The following is a 24,215-nucleotide window of genomic DNA, read 5'->3' as shown; positions in this document are numbered from 1 at the left end:
CTCTTGGATCTTTGATGATGTTAATTGTTTTATGACTAATCAGAATTGAATAGCTCTTATGAAAGGAAGGGAAGTTGGTGAATCAGGACTCTGTATTTATCATTCTGTGGTTAAGAATAATCACTTGTTTGCTTAATTAAGATTCTATGTGTGTACTGGAAGTATTGCCAGAGTCTCTGCAGATATATTTCAAATGTACATATTTTGGGCCCATTTAGTTAATTCAAACATTTGACTTTATTCTTCAGGCAAAAAGAAATGAAGCCAAAACCACCTTGCCTAAGGCGAGCATTGTTTTTTTACAATAAATATATGTGTTTTTTTTCTGATATATTATTAGCTACTATAGAGAGAGACCTATGGAAAGTATAACAAAGAGAGCTTTTTATTCTTTTTTAAATAAACATAAATTCAGTTGAGGAGGTTGGACCGCATCTCTGAAAGTCAGGAGGTGTCCTCAGAGCAACTGTTGGCTAGAGGGTGTGGGGTGGCCAGAAGAGGGATAGAAAGGAAGTGTGTTCTTTCTTTAAAAGACTTTCAACTCTTCAGCATTTCAGATCTTTTTTTTGCCTGGAAGGGATCTCACCATTTACTTTAGCATGAAAGTTTTACAAATCATAATTTTAAGATTTTATAGTAGGGCTGAGTGGGAAGTTTAATCAAGAGGTTTCTTGGGGATACAGAGTATTCTAAAGGAGAATTAGAACTCAAAGTTTCAGACAGAATTCCCATTGCCAATCCTGTAGATTCTTTAGGATATCAGATAGAAATTTATGTTAATATATTCAAGTATAAAACTGATTTAGTTCTTATAAATTATATGACAGAGATCAAAGAAACAGACCTGTAACATCATTTACAGACCCAAAGGCGATAAGTGCCTTCCCCAAGATATAACATGCCATGGTATTAAGAAACTCTCCCAAATTTCCTCCAGTTCACTCTGGAAATGTTAGGCTCAGCCAAAAAGACCTCAGAAGAATGACGCTGTAGCATATCTTGCTGAACCACCTGCTCTGTGATCCTCTTTCCTCTCCTTTTCACAGTTAACAGGAAGAGTACTGTCAGGCTAAATTGATACCTATTAAATGATGTGATTTAAAAGGTCTGACCGTCTAGCTCAGGGGTTGGCTTTTATTTTTTTCTCCCCCCATGTAAAGCACCAGTAATAAATATCATAGGCTCGGGTTGATATGGTCTCTTGCAGCTACCTAGAAGCCACCACAGATAATAAGTAAACGAAGGAGAGTAGCTGTTACGGTAAAGCTTTATTTTATAGACACTGAAACTCACATTTCATATAATTTTCAAATCATGAAATAATCTTCTTTTGAATTTTCCCACCATTTAAAAACGTAAAAACCATTTTTACCTATAGACCACATTTGACCCATTCACTGTAGTTTGCAGTCATTGTTCTAGATAAATGAATGACTCTTCCTTCATTGCTTCTTGAGGCTCAGATTTTCTAATGGGAATATTTGGAAGCTAATATGCGTATTTTAAAGTAGAGAGGCATTAAGAGGTTCTAGGAAATCCTGAAATGATTTTTAAGATGATGTTTCAGTATCTAACAAAAGAGTAGTTTTTAACTCTTATGTTCAAGAAAATTAAGCAGGCCCATCCAGACATACAATATGGTTAATGATACAACCCCATCATCAGCTAAGCCTGGAATAGTTGAGTTTATTCATGTAACAAACTATTGGTGAAGATCTGTTACATGAAAGCATTAAGGATAGAGATCAGAAAGATCTCTATCAAATAAATATTTGGGGCTCCTGCCTTCCCACAGTTTACAATTTAGTGGTGAATTCCTAACCAGAATATCTTTTGAATCCTAAGAAAGTCTAGAAATTTATTCTCAGCATCATGTAAATTAGGACAATTTTAAACAGTTTCTCTATATCATACAATAAGGAGAATAGTTTTGTGTCATAGTTTTAGAGACTTTATAAGCCAGGATGATCTACCTCAGTCAGTGGGGGGCATATGCTATTTGTGTTTGTTTACATGGCGTACATGAGAATACATTGCCAGGTATACCCATATAATGAATTATCCAGTGTTTATTGCCTAACTGGCTGGCATTGCTCTACAGGGAAATTATCTTATAATTCTTATTTCATAAAACAATCTAGTTCATCAAAGAAGAAAATGCATCTTAAAATTATGTTATTTTAAAGAGCCCAAAAGATTGTAGCAACATATTGTTACTATTTTTGCACGTGTGGCCCACAGATAAATAGTGAGGTACTCATAGCCTCATAATTACCTGGGGTGTCCATTTAAAAGTATCATTGCATGCTTTTGAGTTGTTGTCTTATAGTCTACAAGAGCTAACTTCAGATGTGATAACTTAAGCATGGAAATCTAACAGACTGCCAAATGAAATCTTTGCAAAATATAGACCTTTGGTCTAATTATGCCTTTGTTACATTATATATACATGGCTCTCCAATGATTGATATGCATCTATATAAATTCTCCAGTTTCTGTATTCTTCAGCTGAGTTTTTTTCAGCTCTTTTATTTTCATGCAAATCTCCAAGAAAAAGCATGAATGACTAGACAAAGAAAAACGGAAATCTAATTCTCTGGCAATCATTTGAAAAGAATAAATCAGCCTGGAAATGCCTACAATAGCTTGTGATTTCCTTTTCAAAAACATAGTGCCAAGTTTATTCTGGTAAGGAATCAATTTTGTGCTTTTTTTTATAGTAGAGGGAAAATTAGTGGGAAGGGAATACACTTTCTACAAGGTGGCAGTAAAATATTTTCAGTTTAATTACTTCTATTAGATTCTCACTGCGTGTTTCTCTCTGCTTGCTTTTCATTTGTGCATGGTTTTCCTTTTTCAAAAATTCCTTCCCAATTACCTTCATGATCATAGGCTTTGTGGAGGTTAAATTTTATACTGTTTTTGTGAATCAAATTGTTACAGGAATAAATAGGTTTTTTACCATTTATAAAGAAATTTGATTTTAGTTGCTTTGCTCACATTGGAATAAACATGGGAGTTATGTTTATGGAGGCCAGAATCTAGTGGGAGAACAAATTGGACCTATTCTTGAACTAGATGCCTAGTCTTTATATTTTTAAGGAACATCAGCTCTTAAGACAGCTTTGCAGCAGCCACTTGAGACCTTTTTAGCAATCTTTTATTTTGTGTGCTGTAGACCAATACTTTTTTTCTATTCATTTTTTTCTGTAGTTTATCCTCTGAGGCTTCCATCCTGATCTCAGGCCAACATTACATCATTAAAATTTTACTTAGCCTAACTCTTGATTTCCCATGGAAAATTATTTTTTAGTTTCTTCAGGATTCCTTTATTTTAATTTTAGTACAAAAATGTGACCTACTTAAGGTGTCCTTAGTATCTTCATTTCCTTTATGGTCACTTGATGATTGCGGCTTTTTAGTAATACAAGTCAAGAAGTATTGGAGCAAAGCAGGACCTTCAAGATCATAGTACTAACACAACATACCACAGCTCAGGAAACTGAAGCCCAGTGAACTATACCTTTGATTGATTTCATGGCCAGTTCATAATAAAGCCAAGATGAGAATCAGATTTGGAAGACACGGCTCTTTGCAGTGTTCTAGTCTGCTTAATTAGTTGAGAAGATTGTGATAATAAGACTAAAGCAAGCATCTATTCCCCTTTTTTTTTTGGACTCTGTGCCAGTTGGTATTTGTCCTTGTGGTTTCAGTGTAAAGTCCTATCTCTTTTAGCTCATTTGACTATGATTTTCTTCAATAATGTTGATAATTTTTCCTCAGATTCACATATCTGGGGGTGAAGAAGGCAATATTTTCAGGATCATCAATGTAGGAAAGAACAGAAGACACAGATCTCTGTCTCAACGCTAGACACGATTAATGTCATATTTCTAAGCTTGATTTAGAAATCTTCACCATTTCCAGAATATTTCTTTGAAATTGCCAGTTTTATATATTAAAAACAAAACAAAACAGATGAATATTGGCAATTTCAGGTGGCTCTACTTTACAGGTCATAGAACTGCCCAGGCTCTCATGGTTTTCTCAGTGTTAAGTTTTTCGACTTCACAGCTATGTTAAGAAGTTGTTAGGGCAGGAGTTTATTAGCTCTGTATCGATAATGAAGGAAAAACTCAGATTAATTAAATTCGGATAGATTAGATCATTTTTCTGAATTTTCACATCTTATTGCAGAACTAGTCTCAGTTCTAGGTCTCATAGTTTGAACCTCTATGGTCCATGCACTCATATCATAACTAAAACACAATTTCTGCATGTTGTCTCATTCAGTCCTTGCTCCACAAGTGGTCCTAAATGTAACATATAAACAAGAAGTCGAAGCTAAAGTTCTTTAGTTGACAGTAATTACTTCCATACTAATTTGTGTCCTGGCATATTCTTAAAGATGATCCCAGTTCTTGCTGATGAAATGATTTACTGAATCTCAGCCCTAACCAAGTAAAAATGGCTTTATCCTTTTGCAAAAAGTAACAAAATGTGATTCAGAAGCCAGTTGGGAAACAATTTCCAAATAGTTCAGGGGGTTGCACAACCTTTAGCATAATAAAGAGATTTGTTCCTGACACCTTTGTGACATAATTGATTTCTTAATTATGCAAACGTTGCTTTCATGTGTTTGATATGTGCATTTGTAGGCCAAGTTTGTGACTGAAGGATTAAGATATTTATCCATCACAATCTGGGCACATATAAAATACTCATTAATAGTCCTTTACAAATGCATGATGGTGCAGCCCCCAGAATGATAAGATCATATTTCTTCACACTCATAGTTAGGCTAGGCAGGAACAGTAATGAGGTATCTTAATTGCGCAGATAACATTTTTCAAAGGATTAATTCTTGTCTCTACATTCCCTTTTTCAATCAATAGAGTCCAGTATGCCAAGTACTCTGCTAAGCACTTTGACCTGCCTTGTCTCAGTAGTTCCCAACTGAATCACTTGTGGAGTTTGAAAAGAAAAAGAAAAAAAAAATGTTAACCTGGGCCCCAGCCTGGGCTCAGAAGAGATCTAGGAAAAAGCATTTTTTTTTTTTTTTTTTTAATTTCCAGAGGTCATTTGGATCCTTCTGGTTAATTACCACTACTTTATCTAATTTATTCTTCATAAAAATCTTGAGAAGTCATCTCTAATTTTAAAAGACAATAAAGAGGAAGGACCAAAAATAGTTTTATGAGCATTCTATTCTATCTATACTATGATCATGAAGGTAGGAGGATGTGTTTCTGTATTCAGTTGATTTGAATATATGAAATCCTAAGCCTTCATCTTTTGTTTTCTCTGGTTCCTCTCTGCAGTCTCCTTTCAGCCTGCTTCAGGAATGAGCTTGTGGAGCCCCGGAGAGAAACTCCGAAACAATCTGACGTCTTCTTTAGACATTCCAACCCCACAAACCGATCAGTGTACCCTTAGAGCCCCTTTTCTGTATTTTGAGCTGTGTGTTGTGTTTCCATGTGTGTGTGCACGTGCACATGCACACATGTGTATCCAGCCTTTGTTAGTAGGACTTGAAGACACTTTGGCTCAGTGACTCAACTGCTCAAAAGCACACAGCCACTAGTGAGAAAATCTTTTCAAGGGACTCAAAACTTTACAAGAAAGGACATTTTCTGCAGATTCTGTATCCTCAGAACTAGTGTTGATCAGTCAGGAACCCCTGTGTTTGTGAGCTTTTGTGTTGTGTCTTGGGAGGGAAGGACTCAGGTTGGGAAGAGGGGCATTAAGTTGTTTATTAGAACTGTTTTCTGTTACCTTCTGTTGTGTTTCTAAAACTCAAAAAGAAGCTTTAGAGCAGGTCTCAAGCTTGAGATGTCTTTTTAAGAAAAGGAGATCAAAGTTATTATTGTCTGTGCATATGTAAATTGTAAGTGACTGAGAGACTCGGGCTCTTTTAATGCTGGTCATGCAGTAATATTGCAAATAGCAAACTAAAGTGTCAGGTGTACTGCTGGCAGGGAAGTGATAATTACCATAAGTAGCCAATGTAGGGGATGTTCTTTCATTCTTTTGAAAACTTGCATTATTAGTACCCTCCTATTAAGTTCATTAATGCTGTGTCAATCCCATAATTACCACCATACGTCAGCATCTGTGATAAGGAGTCCTCCTTGCTCATGGCAACCCTGGAGACTTATCCCCAAACTGTTGTTTAGAAAACAAGGCAAGTAAACCTATTTTGTTATTTTAATAAGAGGGTAAAACCACCCCAGTAATATTGTTCCAGGCAGTTATATATCATTCTTCAGTGCCTAAAATGGAGTTCAAAATTGTCTCACCAAATCTATGATTAATGTGTTTGATTGGAGCTCCTATCCCTCTATCCTACTATAAAACTAGCCATATTGCTGACATTGCTCAGGCTCCTTTTCCAGGAGACTTATGTTTTGTTTATGTGATGTCCAAGTAGACACATGTTAAAATCAACTTTTTTTTTTTTTTTGGCTCAAAGAGTTTAGAGAATCTATTCTTTCCATTAAACACACACACACACACACACACACACACACACACACACACACACACACACACTTCGAAATAATAGCATAAACACTTTAGGAATCTCTCTCCCTCATTTCCCCATACCAGATCACCAGCTCTTGATTCTGTGTCAAAATGATTTCTTGTTATTGAGGCTGTTGCTTTATGGATGTGTGATTTTAATTTTCAATAAACTTTTGCATCTTGGTTTATCTTGCAGTTTTTTTTTTTTCTTTTCTGTCTCTCTTGCTTTTCTTAATTCCTTAAATAAGAATATTTTCATTTAAGTACTTGAAGTATCATGTGGAAGTCTAAAGAACAAGAGTAATAGAAGTGTTATTTTAGTTTTGCTTACATTGTGTCAGTATTTAGTGTTTCAAGATACTCTGTATCAATATCATCAATCCTAAAAATAAATTACAATGCCTACACTAACCCGAAAATGTTTAATTTTATCATAAGAAACCAGGCACTATAGTATCATTTAGTCACATCCCTGAACAAGTCTTGAGTTACATCTCATGTTGCTAAATTTATCAAAAGGAATTTAAATCAAGTCCAAAGTTATTAAATAATTTGACTTGTGCAACATAGACATTAGCAAATATTCATTCTAAAATCTTAGTTGAAACTGTTGTCCAGTGTTTTTTTTTAAAGAAATAACAATATATTCTGATCTTTAATTGCTTTAGAAGCTTCAAAAACAATTGTTCAAAATAAAAATAATTTAGTAGCTTAGAAAAATACCAGGAAAAAAACATCTTTATGTTTGAGATAAAAATATATTAGTAACTTTAGATGATCTTGTTTAATTTGCAGTGTGTTTTCGATTAATCTAATAATTTTGATTCATAAATCCCATAAAGGGTTAATGAGTATGTTTAGTTTTTTCACATTTGTTTTTTCTTTTACCCAATTTTTATGAAAGTTTTTGATGTGTTTATAGTGACTTTTATATAAATGAACATATTTGAACTGATGGATAACATTTTACAATTATGATTGATCTATCTAGAAATAAAATGCTGCCCTTGTATTTAGAAGAAAGATTGCCCAGCTAGAGAAAAAGGTTACAGGCAGGGAAGTACTGGGGAAAATTTAAAGAAACAATCCTTTTCTGATGTTCAGCGTCTTCCCCTTTTTTTACCTTCCTCACACCAGAGGTATTTTGCAGTACCCCTCAATACTCTTTTCTGCCCTCAGATTCTGTACTCCAGAAATGGTTTCATGAAATAGATTTACCCTGAGCTATCATCAAATTCTACTAAAGAGTTGCTTTATAATTAGCAATGGAAGATTTAAGGCAAAAGAAAGAATCCTTTGGTGGAATTCTAGGCATCTCCAGCAAGGTGGAAAAGATGACGAATTTTTGTCTTCTTAAGAATTTTGACTCTATGCCATCTAGATAGTCACTAGACAAGGAATCAGGAAACTTGCTTTCTAGTCCTGGACAATCTAAAGGTCACTTATAGCTCCGAGATATTGAATTTTATTTTTAACAATGTACACAGAAGCCTAAATTGTTAGAATTAAGAACTAGGATTTACCAGGATTTCTCCTGAAAACTAGAAATACATGAAACCTGCCTTCCCTTATTTTGAATTGTTATATTGAATTTCTAGAAAAATCTCATATACCTCTAGAGAACACAATCTGAGGCTTACATCTTGTTATTTTTCTGAGAAGATTTATGTTCTTACATTTCTGTTTTTGTTTTGCTTTGTTTTGTTTTGGCAGGTGGATGGGTAAGAAAACCATAGTGGCACAGGTCCTGTTATCCTTGAACACTTTATTCATCTTTTCAGATTCACCATCAGTCTTTGTGAATGTCCACTCAAGGCCTTTAAATCAGTCACAAATTTATTCAGCCTTGCTCACTTTTCCACAGCACGTGGAGATGATCAGAATATTCTTTTTATGTCACACATTGCAAACTTAATATATTAGACTACCCTGACCTTCTTTTTGTGGCTTCAATACTCACTTAAAGGAGGGACATTCAGAATTTCTGACCTGTTCAGACTCTCTTATTCCCATTCATCTGCTCACCCTAAATTTTAGATTTGTTCAATTAAGAATATGTGCTACTTCCTCCTATTAATTCTCATCCCCTTGACCAAACGCTAGAGTATTAAACATTGTGGGGTGGGGGCGAGAATAGTAAAGATAAGCAATGTTTCTTGAGCATCTACAAATTATAGGACAATCCGGGGCTTTCATATAATCCAGTTTAATCTTCATAGCAACTCTTCCAGAATGAGTATCATGCCTGTTCTACAGATTAAGAAAATGGATCTCAAGAGACTTGTATAAAATCAAAATTAATTAATTAGTGTCAGATCTAGAAGGTGAACCTAGATATTTTGGTTGACTCCAAAAATGCATGTTCTTTCTTTGTTCATATGTAGTTTCTGACCTACCTTTTTCAAAAACAGTTTAAGTGGTTTATAATAAATGAACTAATAAAATGGTTAAAAAAAAAAAAAAACATGAAGAGAAAGGGAAAAGAGTTGTGACAGGATTTGGAAGAAGGTATTTACTATAACTGAGGATCCGGGGGAAATGCAAAGCTTTTAAATATATTTTTATTTTCCTAATGATGAACATTATTGGTTCAAGCGATGCCCATTTGACTGATTTAGGGGAATGGGAGAGATAGATAAAATTCTCTGTAGGTCACACAGGACCAACCTGCCTCTGGAGTCTGGGCAACCAGGCATCTTAGGTAATTTGCGGTGGACAAAGCTAGAAGAAGTGCCTGGCAAAACATCTCTTGGCTACCTTGCTTGTGCTTTCTTGCACTTTGATGTGGTCTTACAGATGTTCCTAAGTATATCCAAATGTGCTGACTCGTGCACATGATGGATTAGATTTGGTGATAGTTGAGGGGCTCCCTTTACTACATCCTTTGTTTCTTGCACCATCACGATCTCTCACATTTATCTTGCTTACTACTTCATCCATTTCTTGATTCTGTAACCTAATGCACACCACACTATCTTATTTATCTTGGACTAGGAGCCAGGAGACCTCTCTAGTCATCATTTGGCAATGTGTCACTTGGCACATTTTCTCTTAGAACCTTATATTTACCCATCTGTATAATAAGCATAATAATTTCTGCCCATCCCTGCCCTGCCATACCATTTTCTCCTCCACAGGGATGAGAGACTCTTTCACAAAATAGATAAAGGAGAGTTTCGTAACCTAAAGTATCTTAAAACTGGGTAGGTTTATTATTTAAACACCTCTTTATACAACATGAATCTAAAACTGTGAGTTCTTGAGAAGGACTAAAGAGAAAAATCAGTGTCCTCCTACCTTAAAGACAGTGATAGGAATATGCAGCTGAATTGTTAATTGTACATAAATTGTCATGCTCATTTTTGCAAATGTGTATGTAGCATATTGCTCAAATTCCCTTATGTATGACTCTTTGGTGATATGGAATGAGACCATTCATTCCTATTTTGTGTAATTATGGAGAGCAGAATATCAGCTTCAAAGACCAAGCGTACTATTGTAGCACTCAAGTGCTAGAACCACTTTTTATTATGTTTTCAAACATTATTATATTATGTTTGTTTGGAACCCGAGTTCATTTATACAGCCTTCGAAATTTGTATTTTATAAATAGTTGTGTGTGTGTGTGTGTGTGTGTGTGTGTGTGTGCGTGTGTGTGTGTATACACACACACAGAAATAAAACTCAAGGAAACATTTTTCTCTCTCCTCTAACATAAATACAGCTATAGCAGGGAAAAAACAAACAGGAACAAAATAATACATTTCGTTTGAGAAGTCTAAAAAGGGAGTTTTTTCTATCATATGTTAGAAACATGCTCGAAGTCCAATCTTCATTCTATGGTCACAATAATTGCTCACGGTTAATGCCATATCATCCATAAAGTTCTCCTTCATCTTTTTCAGTTCTCACCACAGCCCTACAAGGTAGCTGGGGTTATCATCCCCGTGTATCCACCATTCTGTGAACTTCTCAAAGAGCCATTTCTTGTTAGTTTTCCTAGCTCTAATATCTAGTTCCTGTAGTAAGTGTATGTTTTTAGTTTATATAGTTTCCATGTGAGAAAACAAAGGCAGGGCTTGCATGGGGACCTAGAGCTTCCTAATATATACTGGAGGAAGACTTAAACTTTCATTTTCTGATTTTATATCCTGCCCTATTTCTAGTAGGTATCATTAGTTCTGTATTCAAAGAAAAAGTCAAGAAAGCCAGTTGAGTAGGGAATATCATATGTAATATAGTGAATAATATGACAAACCAACTCTAATAAATTTTCAAATTAAAATTATGCTGAATGGAATTTTTTTTTTCCTTTGTGTCCCAGAAGACTTGTGGAAAGTCAACAAAATAGTTGTTCGGACTCCAGGGTTCTGTACAGAGAGGCCATCAGCATTCCAATAGGTTATTTTATGTCCCATGAACATCTGTCTAAACTGACAAAGCATGTTTCCATGTCAAGGCCTCTGCATGAAGGCAGGGGCTGATGCCAAAGGCCTTGTTTGATTGGCTCTGCAGTTATTTTCTGCATATCTCAAATGGCCTAGGAAGCTAAAATGAAATGCCTCAGCTGCTATTTGAGTTTGGCTTCTCCATATCTTTCATAAGCCTTAGAGTCTTCATTCAGTTCTTTTCCCTTATTGATTTTGAAACCTATTTGAGTTGACAGGTAAGAGAGGGGAAAGGGATAGAGAAAAAAAATAGCAGAAAAAGGAGGATGCAATCATTTTCCCTCTCACAAAGGATGTTCTTTGGGAAGATATTCAACTTTGCACTCTATACATTCAGGAAAAATATAATTTGATGATAGTTTTGTGATCCCTCCCTAGTCAAGAAGAGTTCTCAGATGGAAATGCAGATAAATTATTCTCATCAATCCTGGAGGAATATTTTGCAAGTGTACAGTTTAAGGCCATGTGTTAATCTGAGACCTGTTGGAAATGACCAGTCCCCACTCTTGAGTGTCCCATGCTCACCATCATTCCAATGTTTGTGTTCCTAGGACTTCGATGCAGTCTCAGTCTTCATACGGTAACAGCTCCCCACCTCTGAACAAAATGAACAGCATGAACAAGCTGCCTTCCGTGAGCCAGCTTATCAACCCTCAGCAGCGCAACGCCCTCACTCCCACCACTATTCCCGATGGCATGGGAGCCAACAGTAAGAGCAACTCCCTTTAGTGGTAGCTGAAGGACCTACGGGCTAGTGTTAAAGGAAGACTCTGCTCTGGGGTGGGGGAAAGGCTTGCTCTTAAGCTAAGTGACAGAACAGATCAAAGTTGAGTGGCTTGAGTTTCTTACAGTGAACTTTTTCTCACTTTGAGGTGTGTGGTTCATTACGAAGCACATTGGTAAAGATGAGGAAGGCTGTTCCTTTCTTAGGGATAAAGATCTCTGTGAAAAGAACAGTCCACTTCCTGTCAGTGTGGATGGTGACCCACCTTCCACAACTTTTGAGATAGTCAAATGGAAATATATCCAACATGTGGGAAGTAGCATGGTGTGGTGGACTTACAATCTAGAGAAATAGATTATAGTCCAGACTCTATTGCAATATTAGCTATATAACTATGGACAAGTCACCTCTCTGCTCTAATGCTCAATTTTCCATTCTTAAAATTATCACTCTGAAAATTTAACATTTTATTATTCTTTGTCCCTATAGTCTTGGCCTTCTCAACTTGTCTGCTCCATTCTAGTCATAGTCCTTAATGAATTGGCATAGAGAGGAGTTTCCCATTTACTTATTTACATACAGATTCCTCATAACAACTAAGTATAACTATAAAAGACAATGTGAGAATTGGGCTTCTAAATGGATGATGATTGGTATATAGATTTGTTGTAAATATAATTATATTGTTCACTAGAACTAATATAGCAAAATGGATACCAAACTTGAAAGAAAAAAGAACATAGTGGTAAAAATGCAGAAGGATGTATAATATCCTCAGGGATGCAGAAGCCTGAATACTATACATATATCCTGTAATCCTCCTCATAAAACAGTGCCTCAATCTTGTGTTTGAAAATCCTTCATCATTTTTATCAAGCCGTTAAACTTGTATTTCAGTGTTGCCTTAAAGAGAGTAGGCTTCCTTAAAGACCTTAAGGTAGGCTAGGATTGGGACTCTCTGTGGTCTGATGGCACATGTTCAGGTTTTAATGAGATGAAGATATATGTAATATGGTTGCCGGTTGTGGCCACAAAGATATTAGAGCCAGACTGCTCTCTCACTAGTGAAATTGCATCCTAAGGCTCAAAACCTGACCCCTTGACAGGTCTACGACTTTGACAATGAAAGGAAAAGAAACCATTTACTTTTTCCATAATTTTCTTTACTGTGACATCTTATAGTCCTCAGCTTTTTCTTGGGATGATGAAACAGTAGTAATGGTGATGATCCTTCACATTTGTGTAACACAGTTTGCCTACTTCTTCTTTATATTTCACCATTTTCCATTGCTGTCATCAGGAAATTCGGAGGGGAGATCCATGAGACATGATGGGCCCGTGCCCTTTAGCTGACCAATTCATTGCAGAGCTCTTTCCTCTTATGCATACTACTATTCACTAAAGTAGAAGCAAATTACATTTATCTTTTTGTAGACATATTATTTTGTTCTTTTTTTGAAGACAAAATGTTTTTCATAAATATAATTGATATTAAGCTTTTCTTCTCTGTAAGTGAATGTTTACAGTTTATGGTTTAGTAAAAAACTACCAGTTTTGGTGGTGTTCCCAAATACGATTCTGAAATGGACCATAAGAAAGAGCTGGAATTTTTTATTGCATTCTTCCTTATTATGGTTCTCTATGGTTTATGGTTCTCTATAAATATTTCAATAAATCCTCCTGTTCCCAAACAGATATTCTAAAGGTCACTCTCTCATTCACAGATTTGTTCATTTGTCCCCTTAACCTATGTTTAATGAGCGTATGCTCTGTGCCAGGCACTGTGCTAGGATCTGTGGGGATCTAGACAAGTACAGGATCTAATTTCCATGTTTGAAGAGATTAGTCTAGTGAGGGAGGTAGTCATGTGACCCATGAAGGCAAGTACAAGGAGGAAAGTATTAACATCAGGAGCAGTGAGCAATTGGATAGAGCATTAGAAGCAGAGAAGGAAGTGGGAAGAGATTGTCCTAAAAGAATGTACAAGGTCAAGAGGTGTGTAATTAGTTTGGACTTAGGTGACTTTTCTGATCGGTGAGATGTAGGGTGCTTGAAGGAGCGTCATGAGAGATAAGGCTAAAAAGGAAGCTTGATAGATTAGGCCCTTGGTAACATCAAACCAGGCAAGGTGGACCACTGGGATGCTGGTACGTGATGACGGCAGTAACCCTCTCTGTTCCTCCTGCTTCTGTTCAGTTCCTATGATGGGCACCCACATGCCAATGGCTGGAGACATGAATGGACTCAGCCCCACCCAGGCCCTCCCTCCCCCACTCTCCATGCCATCCACTTCTCACTGCACCCCCCCACCTCCGTACCCCACAGATTGCAGCCTTGTCAGGTGAGTCCACAGCATGTGCCTGTCCTAAGCATCTCTGGGTGGTGGAGGGCGGACACTGTCCAAAGTTAATAGCACAGTTGGAAAGAAAGAAAGCAGCCCTATGGTTTAAGTACAGCCACTATTATCTCTGATCCATGGAGTGGTCAGCAGTATTTAATCAAGGAACACCACTATAATCAACATGGGAAAAAGTGAAAATGTGAGTTTATAGGCATATAATTTTCCATGCCTCTTCCCCCATCTTCACTTTCTCCCTTCCTCCTCCCTCACATTTTCATACTCTCAGTTGTGGCCTTCAAATTGGTGCTCAGGGCTGGGGTTCCCAAAAGGGCAGCAAACTTGCTATCTCGCTCCCTTTCCTGCTCTCTAGGCCTCATAGCTCTCAGCCACCATGGGATTATTATTTTGGAGTTGGATGTCCATAAAAAAGTTTTGATGTTAGCAAAAATGACAGGAGCTTTCAAGAACTTGATGGCCTCTGCTGCTTTGCTATAACATGGGAAATAGGTACACTTGAGGCAAGGGAGTTCAGATAACAAGAAGAGAAGAAATGCATGAAGCCTGAAAGATCTATTTCTCAAGGAGGCAAGAAAAGCACCCAAATCTCATGCCTAGTGCACATTGTCTGCCCCTGCTTCATGTACAGAATGATTCTTTCATTTGGCTGCTGGATTAATGTGTGTCAATCTCCATGTGATTGATGCATCAGAACTAGCTGTGTCATTTAAAGGAATGGCAAAGTAGATGGCTTATTCCACCCAGCTCTGGCTCCATGATGGCGGTGGCATTGTCGGTCTGAGACCAGCACCATAAAGGAGGGAGTCTGTATTTTGAGGAAGACATAAATCAAAAAGCATTAATGACTTCTTTGGATAGTGGCCTACAATGACCTATCCTAAGGACAGGTTCCATTTTCAGAACCATCTCAGAACCCCCAAATACAAAACAAAGTAGAGATGCTCTTTTTTGTACTGAAGAGCCAGGAGGCAAGAGGGCTGAGTCCTTCTTTTCACCCCCTGCAATGGCTCCTAAGGCACTTACATAGAACCCTTATGATGCAGACACCATTTGAAAATTACTGCTCTGCAAGAATCCTTACAGTTGATTCTAATTTTTATAGACCTAAATTTCAAGTCATTAATCATCCCCAAACCTCAAATCCAAGGACCACTTAACATTTCATCTGCCCTTAGTCTCTGTAAGGCATCCCAGGGCAAAATGTTGGGTTTTCCTTTATCTTGCCAATGCAGTTGGGGTGAACTTTCTTTTTCTGTTTCCTTCTTCCTCTTCCCTCCTCCCTCTGCAGTTTCTTAGCGAGGTTGGGCTGTTCATCATGTCTGGACTATTTCACGACCCAGGGGCTGACCACCATCTATCAGATTGAGCATTACTCCATGGATGTAAGTAACTGTCAGAATTTTCTCTTGAGTTTTATTTCTTCATTTTATCCCTCTGATGACATCCGCCTTGTAGTTCAATCCCCCTGGTTTTAAAATCTGTTTTTGTCATACCCCTAATCCTCAATTTTGATGGACTCCATAACCATATTAGAAAGATTCTCAGGCCTCAGCCTATACCTCTGAGAAGCTTAGCAATCAATCTTCCTCAGCTCGTTTGATCAGTCAGTTGTCTGTTGCATGCATACTATATACGGAGTAGGAAAGAGGAGATCTAATTCCCACCTTCGAGAAATTTATAATCTCTAAAGAATTCAGAGAACTTTTGGGATGTTCTTATTAACTGGTATAAGATCCCAAGGAGGATAGCAGGAAGCAGGTGGTATTATTTTCACTTTAAAACATGGAGAGACAACAATATAGTCATTTGCCATCATGAGTTGATGACAGAATCAGGAATAGAATGCTAAGGTGTAAACTTCTGGTCTTTAACTCTATTAGTTGGCTTCTTCTGCTTTTCCTTAAAGTAATACCTTAGGGGGGATTCAGCTGCTTCTCTCAGTAAGAACCATATGTTCATTTTCAATTCTGTCAGAATAGGGCCCAGACATCCCTGGTCATTGAGAAAGATCACTGGTTGCGGGTTCAAGTCCCAACTTTGCTTGTTAGCAGCGATGAGAACTTGAGGTTATCACTTTGCCTCTCTGGGTCTCAGTGAATCAAATTGGATTCAAAATCACCCTGTTCTGGCTTTGACATTCTTTGGTTTGTCTTTAGAGCAAACTGGATGGGAGGGGACTTTTCTTGCTTCCTACACCACTCCTGGCACTATTACTCATATGGGAGCTCATATTGTCCTAGTTTAAGGCAATCTGATTTTCCTCCCAGACTACCCTTCATGCTGGTCTCTTTGGGGTTTACTATCCTTTCTTCCAGCTTCCAGAGGGCCCTTTGGACTGGTGGAAGAAGACACTCTGCCTCTGCTTCTGCTTCTTTAGTTGGGATCTCTTTTTTCCCCCCTCCTTGAGCACCGATGCTAGAGATGCCCTTGCAGCATGAGAATGCCCCAGCCCTGTGGTGACAAGTTTATGCTGTGACGCCCCTATGCCCACCCCTATTTACCCCATAAGTCACCCCTGGCTGCTGCTCCCTGATGGAATAAATTATAGGTGAAAACTGTGGAAAAAGCTTAAAGGGTCAGTTCTGACAGGTTTCAGATAACTTTACAATGATGTTCATCCACTGAAGAATAAAGTTGCCCTGTGTGTGAGAGACTTACAAAATGGAACAGGAAATTTGTTCCTTCCCTATATTTCTAAAGATGTACCTTACATTTACTCACTTGCCCGCACTGGGGAGTGTGTCAGTGTGCACCCTTGGCTATTGGGATCTGCAGCCGCTCTTCACTAGTACATTTCTGCTAGCATTAACTAGGTCTTATGCCAGTCTCTGGGCCATAGCTTTCTCACCTGTCAGTTATAAGTTCAAATCTATTCAGAGAGTCATGCAGATTAATGGAGCCTAGTTTACAAAGAGTTTGGGACTTACTGGGAAATTCAGAAGTGTAAAGAGCCATGCTCACTTATGTATTTGTGGATTTCTTTTTTTTTATAACATATTCTTCTGCTAGAATAGGAAATTGGAGTATCCATACTGCAAATATCCAAATTGGGAAATATTGGGAAGCTATCTAATTTCTGCATCTTCACCCAGCTTCTTCTATCTCATTACTGGAAATAGATGCCACTTTTTCAGCTTGTCTCTCAATATCAGTCTAAGTTATTTGGCATCCCTGCCTGGAAAAGGAATGTGGTTAAATTTGGGAGTTTTCATAAGTATCCCCTCTGAGATGCAAGAATGGATTAATAACATAACATAATAATACAAATGGTTAAGATTTAAAGTATATGCTTTATAATTTGCAAAATACTTTAATATCCACATTTACTAGGAGTCCACAATATCCGTTGACCTAAAAAGGAATTGTATCCCATTTTACCAATGAGGCCCAGTAGAGAATAAGTGGCTTGATGAATGTCTAGAGCCAGTAAATGTCAGTAGGAGAAACTTTGTCAAAGTCATCTGTCTCCATACACAAAGTCATTTCTACCCACCATGCTGTTCTATAAAGAAACATGAGCCATCACTGAAACAAGCTAATGAAGCACTGACGTTGATAACTATGAGATACTACCAGTTAGTTAAGGTAAACCATATTTGTAATGCCTCTAGCTCCCATCTATAGAACATGAGCACATACTCTGCATGTTGATACCCTGGTTTGTCCAAATACCAAAAGGCCTTTTGGCCATTGGGGCAGTTTTAGACTGAGAGGATGTCCTGATTCCCCAGTTCATTCACTTAGTTGTATAACTTTAGACTTGTCAACCTCTCTGACCTTCAGCTTTCATATCTAAAATTAGGTGTAATAATATCTATCACTAATCTGAGCATTAAATGAGATCATGAAAATAAAATAATTAGTTCAGTGCCTGGCATGTAGAAAATGCTCAATACCTGATCTTTTCTTCTCATTTCCTCATTTGAGTGCTGGCAACATTCCATTAATACCTTTTTTCCTAATGACTAGAGCCATGTACATTTAAGTGTCAGAAGGTACCTTTACCTTATGTTTTTGTTTTGGAATTTTTGCCCTCTGATCTAAATACTGTCCCCATTTTACTAATGGAAGAAGCGAGACCAGTAGCGAAAGAGTGAAATGTTATCCACAGCAGAGATGGCCCCTCAAAGCTGTACTTTTGTGCTTAGTTACATATAGTGCCAAAGGTTATCTGAGAGTTAATTTTATTTTCCAGTTTAGAGATCAATACACGTCATTTAAACCAGAACACAGGGGAATGACAAAATGGTGTAGACTAAATGTTGATTGTCTCTTTGTCCTAATTCTCCCTGACTCCTTTTCCTACTGCACAGGATTTGGCAAGTTTAAAAATCCCTGAGCAGTTCCGACATGCCATCTGGAAGGGCATCCTGGACCACCGGCAGCTCCATGACTTCTCCTCCCCTCCCCATCTCCTGCGGACCCCAAGTGGTACCTCCACAGTCAGTGTGGGCTCCAGTGAGACCCGCGGTGAGCGTGTTATTGATGCTGTGCGCTTCACCCTCCGCCAGACCATCTCCTTCCCACCCCGCGATGAGTGGAATGACTTCAACTTTGACATGGATGCACGTCGCAACAAGCAACAGCGTATTAAAGAGGAGGGAGAGTGAGCACTAATGTCTGAGCTCTTTTTGTTCTCTTCCCATCTGCCTAGCTCCCTACAAGGCACTACTGCTTGACCTTCCAAACGTTCTCCCTATCTCCTTCCTCTTCTCAGTCTAGTTTTTTAAGGGAAGGAGAAGAGGCTACTTTTTGCCTAATTTCCACCCTGATTCTGGCTTTAAGCCCTCAAATCTATTGCTTGACAGAACTAAAGTTGTCACAGCAAGGTAGAAGGGGGCCAAAAAAGCAGTGGGTATCTTCGTCAGCTGCAGAGATGTCTCATTGACTTTTATAAAGCATTTTCACCCTTATAGTCTAAGACTATATATATAAATATATAAATATATGATATATATTTTTGAGTGGGGGCATTGAGTATTGTTAAAATATAATTTAAAGGAAAGGAAATTGAGTTGCACTTATTGACTTTTTTTTAATTTACTTGCTTTGGATAGTTTATCTATACCTCTTCTCTCAAGGGGTATCATGTATGTTAATACATATCTAGAGCTTGATGGTATGTGTAAGTGACAATGATGTATAGATTTCTTAAGTTCTTTTGATGTTAAACACAGGCCACATCAAATCTTTGGATAGAGCCACTTGTATTTACCATTGCTTATTACGTGGGTGAAACTGTATACATATGTACATGATTCTCAGTGTTGGTGTATTATGTGTTACTGCCATTCCTACTAGTGATGGTGGTTCACTTTGGGATTATTTAGTTCAATTTCAAGAAAAGGTTTATATTCACATTATCACACGCTAGAGAAAGAAAATACCCTCTCTTGTTTTAGGTTGGGAATGAAGAATATGGAGTATAGCTAAAATTTTTAAAAGGTCCATGGCCAGTTCAAAAATACCTGGTATCATGTATCTGGGGATGTATTAGCAGTTCCCTTAAATTCACTACCAAACACCTGATCTCTTGGCATTTATTGGAAAAACATCTGCTGCCATTATAAAAGCATTATAACTAAATTTTACTAGTAGATTGACTAACTCACTTACACCTTTGCTACCCTTGATAGAATTAAGTTTGAGTTGATTGGGATGAATGCCATCTATCCAGTTCTTACAGTGAAGTTGTAATGTCTATTGAGAATATCCAAGAAAAGCAGATATTATATAGAAATATTGAATCTCCACTAAACAGTAAGAGGTCTCAGTGAGCCATGAATCAAAATTCTTCGAAGACCTTTTGAAATATAAATAATATTATTCAGTAGATGTTTCTTTTAGAGACACTCCTATAAAAATCTTCATGTAGAGGCTCGTTTATCTCCTCAAAGTTTAAAATAAGAGTATTGATTTGGAAAATATAAAATTATGAAATTAGTTTTCCTCTGTGGTATCAGTTGCATCACTAAATCACTTTTTTTTTTTTTTTATGAATAAGAGTTTTACTTTATTGTAAAGTAACTGTGAGGACCCAATTCCCTATCTGTTTCTCTTCTGGACTGTGCATAGACATAAAAATGTCCCCACAGTTCAGGGAATAAGCCTTCCATTAGAGCTGTTACTTGAACCACATAAACAAAGAATTATCCTCAAAGTTTGAGGAAACATGTAAATGACAATATTCCCCTAGACGTTTCAGAAACATACTTTGTAGCAAGTTTTTTCTTCAAAATATAAAACAAATATTTTGTGTATATGCTAATGAGCTCTAAAATCCTCTCATACTTTCTGGCAAAGGGTTATCATTGCACATAAGCTTTCATTTTTATTTTAAAGTGCAAAAGGGCTAATGTGGCTCTAAAATATAATGTATGAGTTTCATCTGAAAAGTGTACATATGTTTTGTGTGTGAAATTGCATATTTTGTGTTTCAAATTTTTTTTCTTTTGGGGATAGCGGGTTTTTCAGAACCACGATTGAAACCTTTTTTATTATTATTATTGTTTTTATATTTTCATGGAAACAGCAGTTAGTAAGACTACAGCGTCAAATAAAAAATATAACTAAGATGGGGGGAAGGGAAAGTTATTGTTTTTTATTATTATTTTTATTTTGTATGTTAAAGAGAGTGAGTCCTTGATTTCAAAGTTTCATTGTGCTTAAATGATGATAAGCACTGTTAATTTGTGTAACAAGCATGCAGCTTGGAAAACCTATTGAGAAGAATGAAAGCTGTGCCTTGGCAAAGCTAGGAAGACAAATGGCTTCTTCTATTTTCCTGAGTGTTTGAGTAAACGTAAGGGCTTCTTCTGAGCTATTTCAGCACTATTCAGATGGCACTAGGGACTCAGAAATTCCTGTACTGTATCTAAGTGCAACTACTGGCCTCATCCTGGTGGAAACTTACGCTCTTTGAGTGTATGCATAGCTAGGACATAGGGGTAAAAGAATATTAAGGATAAACAAGTGGGAATGGGCTTAATAAAGTTCGTGTGGCCTCAGCTCAATGCAGTTAGCTGAGAACTGGATAGGATTTTGTTTGGAGATGGTTAGAAACAGAACTGGAGAACAGAACTTTGCTCATTAAATCCATTTGCATTTTGTTTTCTTGATATTATCCTAAAGTACAGTATATGGAATGTTGAATGTTAAAGGGCTGTGTTTTTTTTATTATTTTTATAATTGTACAAAAATTAAGTAAATGTCAAATGTTTTATATGCTTTGTTAATGTCTTTGAAAGGTTCTTTCTTATAGATGTTATACTTTTTTTTAAACTTCAGTTGCTTGTCTTTTGGTATTTTGCATTATGGGCTTTCGGTGAGCCAGAGGCAAATCTACAAGCCACTTATGTTTTCCAAGACATGCAATAAAATTAAAAAATAAATAAAAATGGATTGAGAAATGGTGTTAATGGTGTATGCATGTGTGTGTGTGTATCTGTCTGTCTGTCTTCTGTCCTTTGGCCTTATTTTTAATCATCAGCCTACTCTGACACCTCATCTAATGAGAAAATATTAGAGAGGTTCAAATATTGATGCTTCACATCTCAAAACAAAATAATTATTAGTTTCTTATGTTAGCAAAATGTAAAATAGAAAAGACCAGGAAGATATATTTATTTGGTATGTGAGATACTCACAGATGTAATACTTCAATTGAGGTCAGAATGAGTTTCCTTTGGAACAGAGATTAGATTACATATTCCTAATGTCTAATTTAGTGACCTTCCCCGTGGTGCTCAGTGATGACCTGCTCAGCACTGTGGGGCTGGCATGCAGAGTACCCTGGTTCTGTGTGGGAACAGAATTGCAAATGGTAGGCTTTAAACTCAGTGTTAAATATCACCATTTAATTACATACATTGATTCAGTCAATAAAATATCTCCTGTCAAAATGATTTAATTAGTTTATTAAAGAAATGAAAAAGCTCATTCCTTTATGAGCTAATGTTAGAAAGCAATTTAATACCCTAGATTTATAAACAACTTTACAGAATAACATTGTATATAATATATAGCATTTAAAGATATCTGTTTTCCTATTTGTAAATGTCACATTATGACTATATATATGCAAAGCAGGTTCAGCTTAAATTAGGGATGTCAAAAGATTCCAATTCCCATTCCTTAAAATTGAGGTAATGGATTACCCCCAAAGTGAAATGGTTGATATGACATTTCCATGAAAAGAAAAATAAACACCAATGAAAATGGTTAATTCTTGATGTACTACCAAGGCACTTTGGATTCAACTGTAGTTTTTAATCTTTTTTTGAGCAATTCTAACCGCTTATATAGATTAGTACTTCATGACTTTTATTCTCAGAGGTCTTCTAAAGTACAAAAAAAACCCTTTTTTAAATTTTAAGACTTTTTTTTAGAGTAGTTTTAGGCTCATAGCAAAATTGAGAGAATGGTACAGAGATTTGCCATATAGCCTCTGACTTCACACATGTATAACCTCCCTCATTATCAACATCCCACCAGAGTGGTGCATTGGTAAAAATGAGGAACCTATACTGATGCATCATTATTACACAAAGTCCACACTTTACATTAGGATTCACTCATTGTGCTGTACATTCTATGGGTTTGAATAAATATATAACAGTATGTACCCACCATTATCGATTCATACAAAATAATCTCACTGCCCTAAAAATGCTCTGTGCTCCACTTATTCATCTCTTCTTCCCCAAAATCACTGGAAACCACTTATCGTGCCTGGCAATTCTTTACTGTTTCCATGATTTTGCCTTTTCCAGAATGTCATATGTCTAGAATCATACAATATTTAGTATTTTCAGATGGACTTCTTTCACTCATTTTACCCGTTTTAGGTTTCTCCTTGTATTTTTTTTTTTCATGAATTCATAGCTTATTTCTTTTCAGTGCTGAATAATATTCCATTGTCTCGATGTATCTGTTTATTTGTCGATTCACCTACTGATGATATATGTTTAGCATCTTTTCATGTGCTTATTTTTTATCTGTATATCTTTTATAATGAGGCGTCCGTTAAGGTCTTTGCCCATTTTTTAATCAGCTAGCTGTTTTCTTAATGAGTTTTAAGAATTCCAAAACTACTTTAAAAAAAGAACACAATTTATTTCTTGCAATTATCAGAAGACCTGTTAGACTCTTTTATAAATCTAAAATGCAGTATGAAAAGTTAGTGATATTGTTTTTCCATATCTGGAGACTTTTTTTCCTCCTTACCATTCTAGGAATTACTTTATCTTTATTTATCAACCAATTCCGATGATCAAAAAAAAAAAAAAGAGAGACTAAAATTTTAAGGAAAAAAGGAAGAATAGTGTAATTGTCTAAAACTCTGCTGTCTAATATTGTAGCCACTATTTAAATGTGACTACTCTGCACCTGAAATGTGGTTATTCAAAATTGAGATGTGCTATAAGTATAAAACACTCATTAGATTTCAGAGACTTAGAATAAAAATAAAGAACGTAAAATAGCTCATTGATAATTTTATGTTGATTACATGTTAAAAGATAATATCACAGATTAAAGTCTATTATTAAAATTAATCTTACCTGTTTCTTATCATATGTGCCCACTAGAAAATTATATTAGTGGCTTTCATTACAGTTGTGTGGGACAACTGCTTAGAAAGATGATACAATGAGAAGCCTAGAAGGGTGATGAAATTATTATTGCATAATTATCTAATTTTTCTACTGTGTGGCCCCAAAATATTGCATCATCTTTCAAGAAAGTATAGAATAATATGAGACATTTATCTTTAAAGTCTGCTTTTAGTTTTTCATAAAAATTCAGAATTTTTCATTTTCTCCTGATAATACCAAAGAGATTAAAATTGACAGAAGATGTTTTTAAATCGTCAAATTAGAAGATGAATGTAAAAATACAGTTGCACTTTGGACTCTCATGATGACGGTGAAATGGATTGTTTAAGTAAAATCTCAGACTGAGTCATCATGTGATGATATCCTAGATGAATTGTCTCAGACAAAAGCCTCAATGGTTGATGACTACACCTTCTAAAGATGAAAAGGATATATGCTTCTGTTAGTTAATTACTCAACAAGTAGAATTTTACCATGTAATTTTTGGAGACAAGAATCTGACCATCTATTTTTCTTTTCTTTTTATTATTTATTATTATTATTTA

The 24,215-nt window shown here is 36.4% G+C and overlaps 1 protein-coding gene across 5 annotated transcripts in view; it reads left to right on the top strand.

Moving 5' to 3' along the window:
- TP63 (tumor protein p63) overlaps positions 1-18,845 on the top strand; it is a 214,546-nt gene extending 195,701 nt beyond the window's left edge. For 3 of the 5 annotated variants that reach the window (XM_023525778.1, XM_011381554.2, XM_023525783.1), the window contains 4 exons: positions 11,525-11,682; positions 13,894-14,038; positions 15,345-15,438; positions 18,370-18,845. In XM_023525778.1, the coding sequence (XP_023381546.1) occupies positions 11,525-11,682; positions 13,894-14,038; positions 15,345-15,438; positions 18,370-18,666 (694 nt within the window). In that variant the 3' untranslated portion in view covers positions 18,667-18,845. Of the gene's footprint in view, positions 1-5,321; positions 5,437-11,524; positions 11,683-13,893; positions 14,039-15,344; positions 15,439-18,369 lie in introns of those variants that run through there. The other 2 variants (XM_011381558.2, XM_011381561.1) reach the window with 2 other exon arrangements.
- The last annotated feature ends 5,370 nt before the right edge of the window (positions 18,846-24,215 follow it).

Source organism: Pteropus vampyrus, unplaced genomic scaffold, assembly GCF_000151845.1.
Source record: "Pteropus vampyrus isolate Shadow unplaced genomic scaffold, Pvam_2.0 Scaffold14, whole genome shotgun sequence".
Lineage (NCBI taxonomy): Eukaryota > Metazoa > Chordata > Mammalia > Chiroptera > Pteropodidae > Pteropus > Pteropus vampyrus.
The sequence above is the reverse complement of the archived record's forward strand: the minus strand, read 5'-3'. Positions and strand labels throughout refer to the sequence as shown.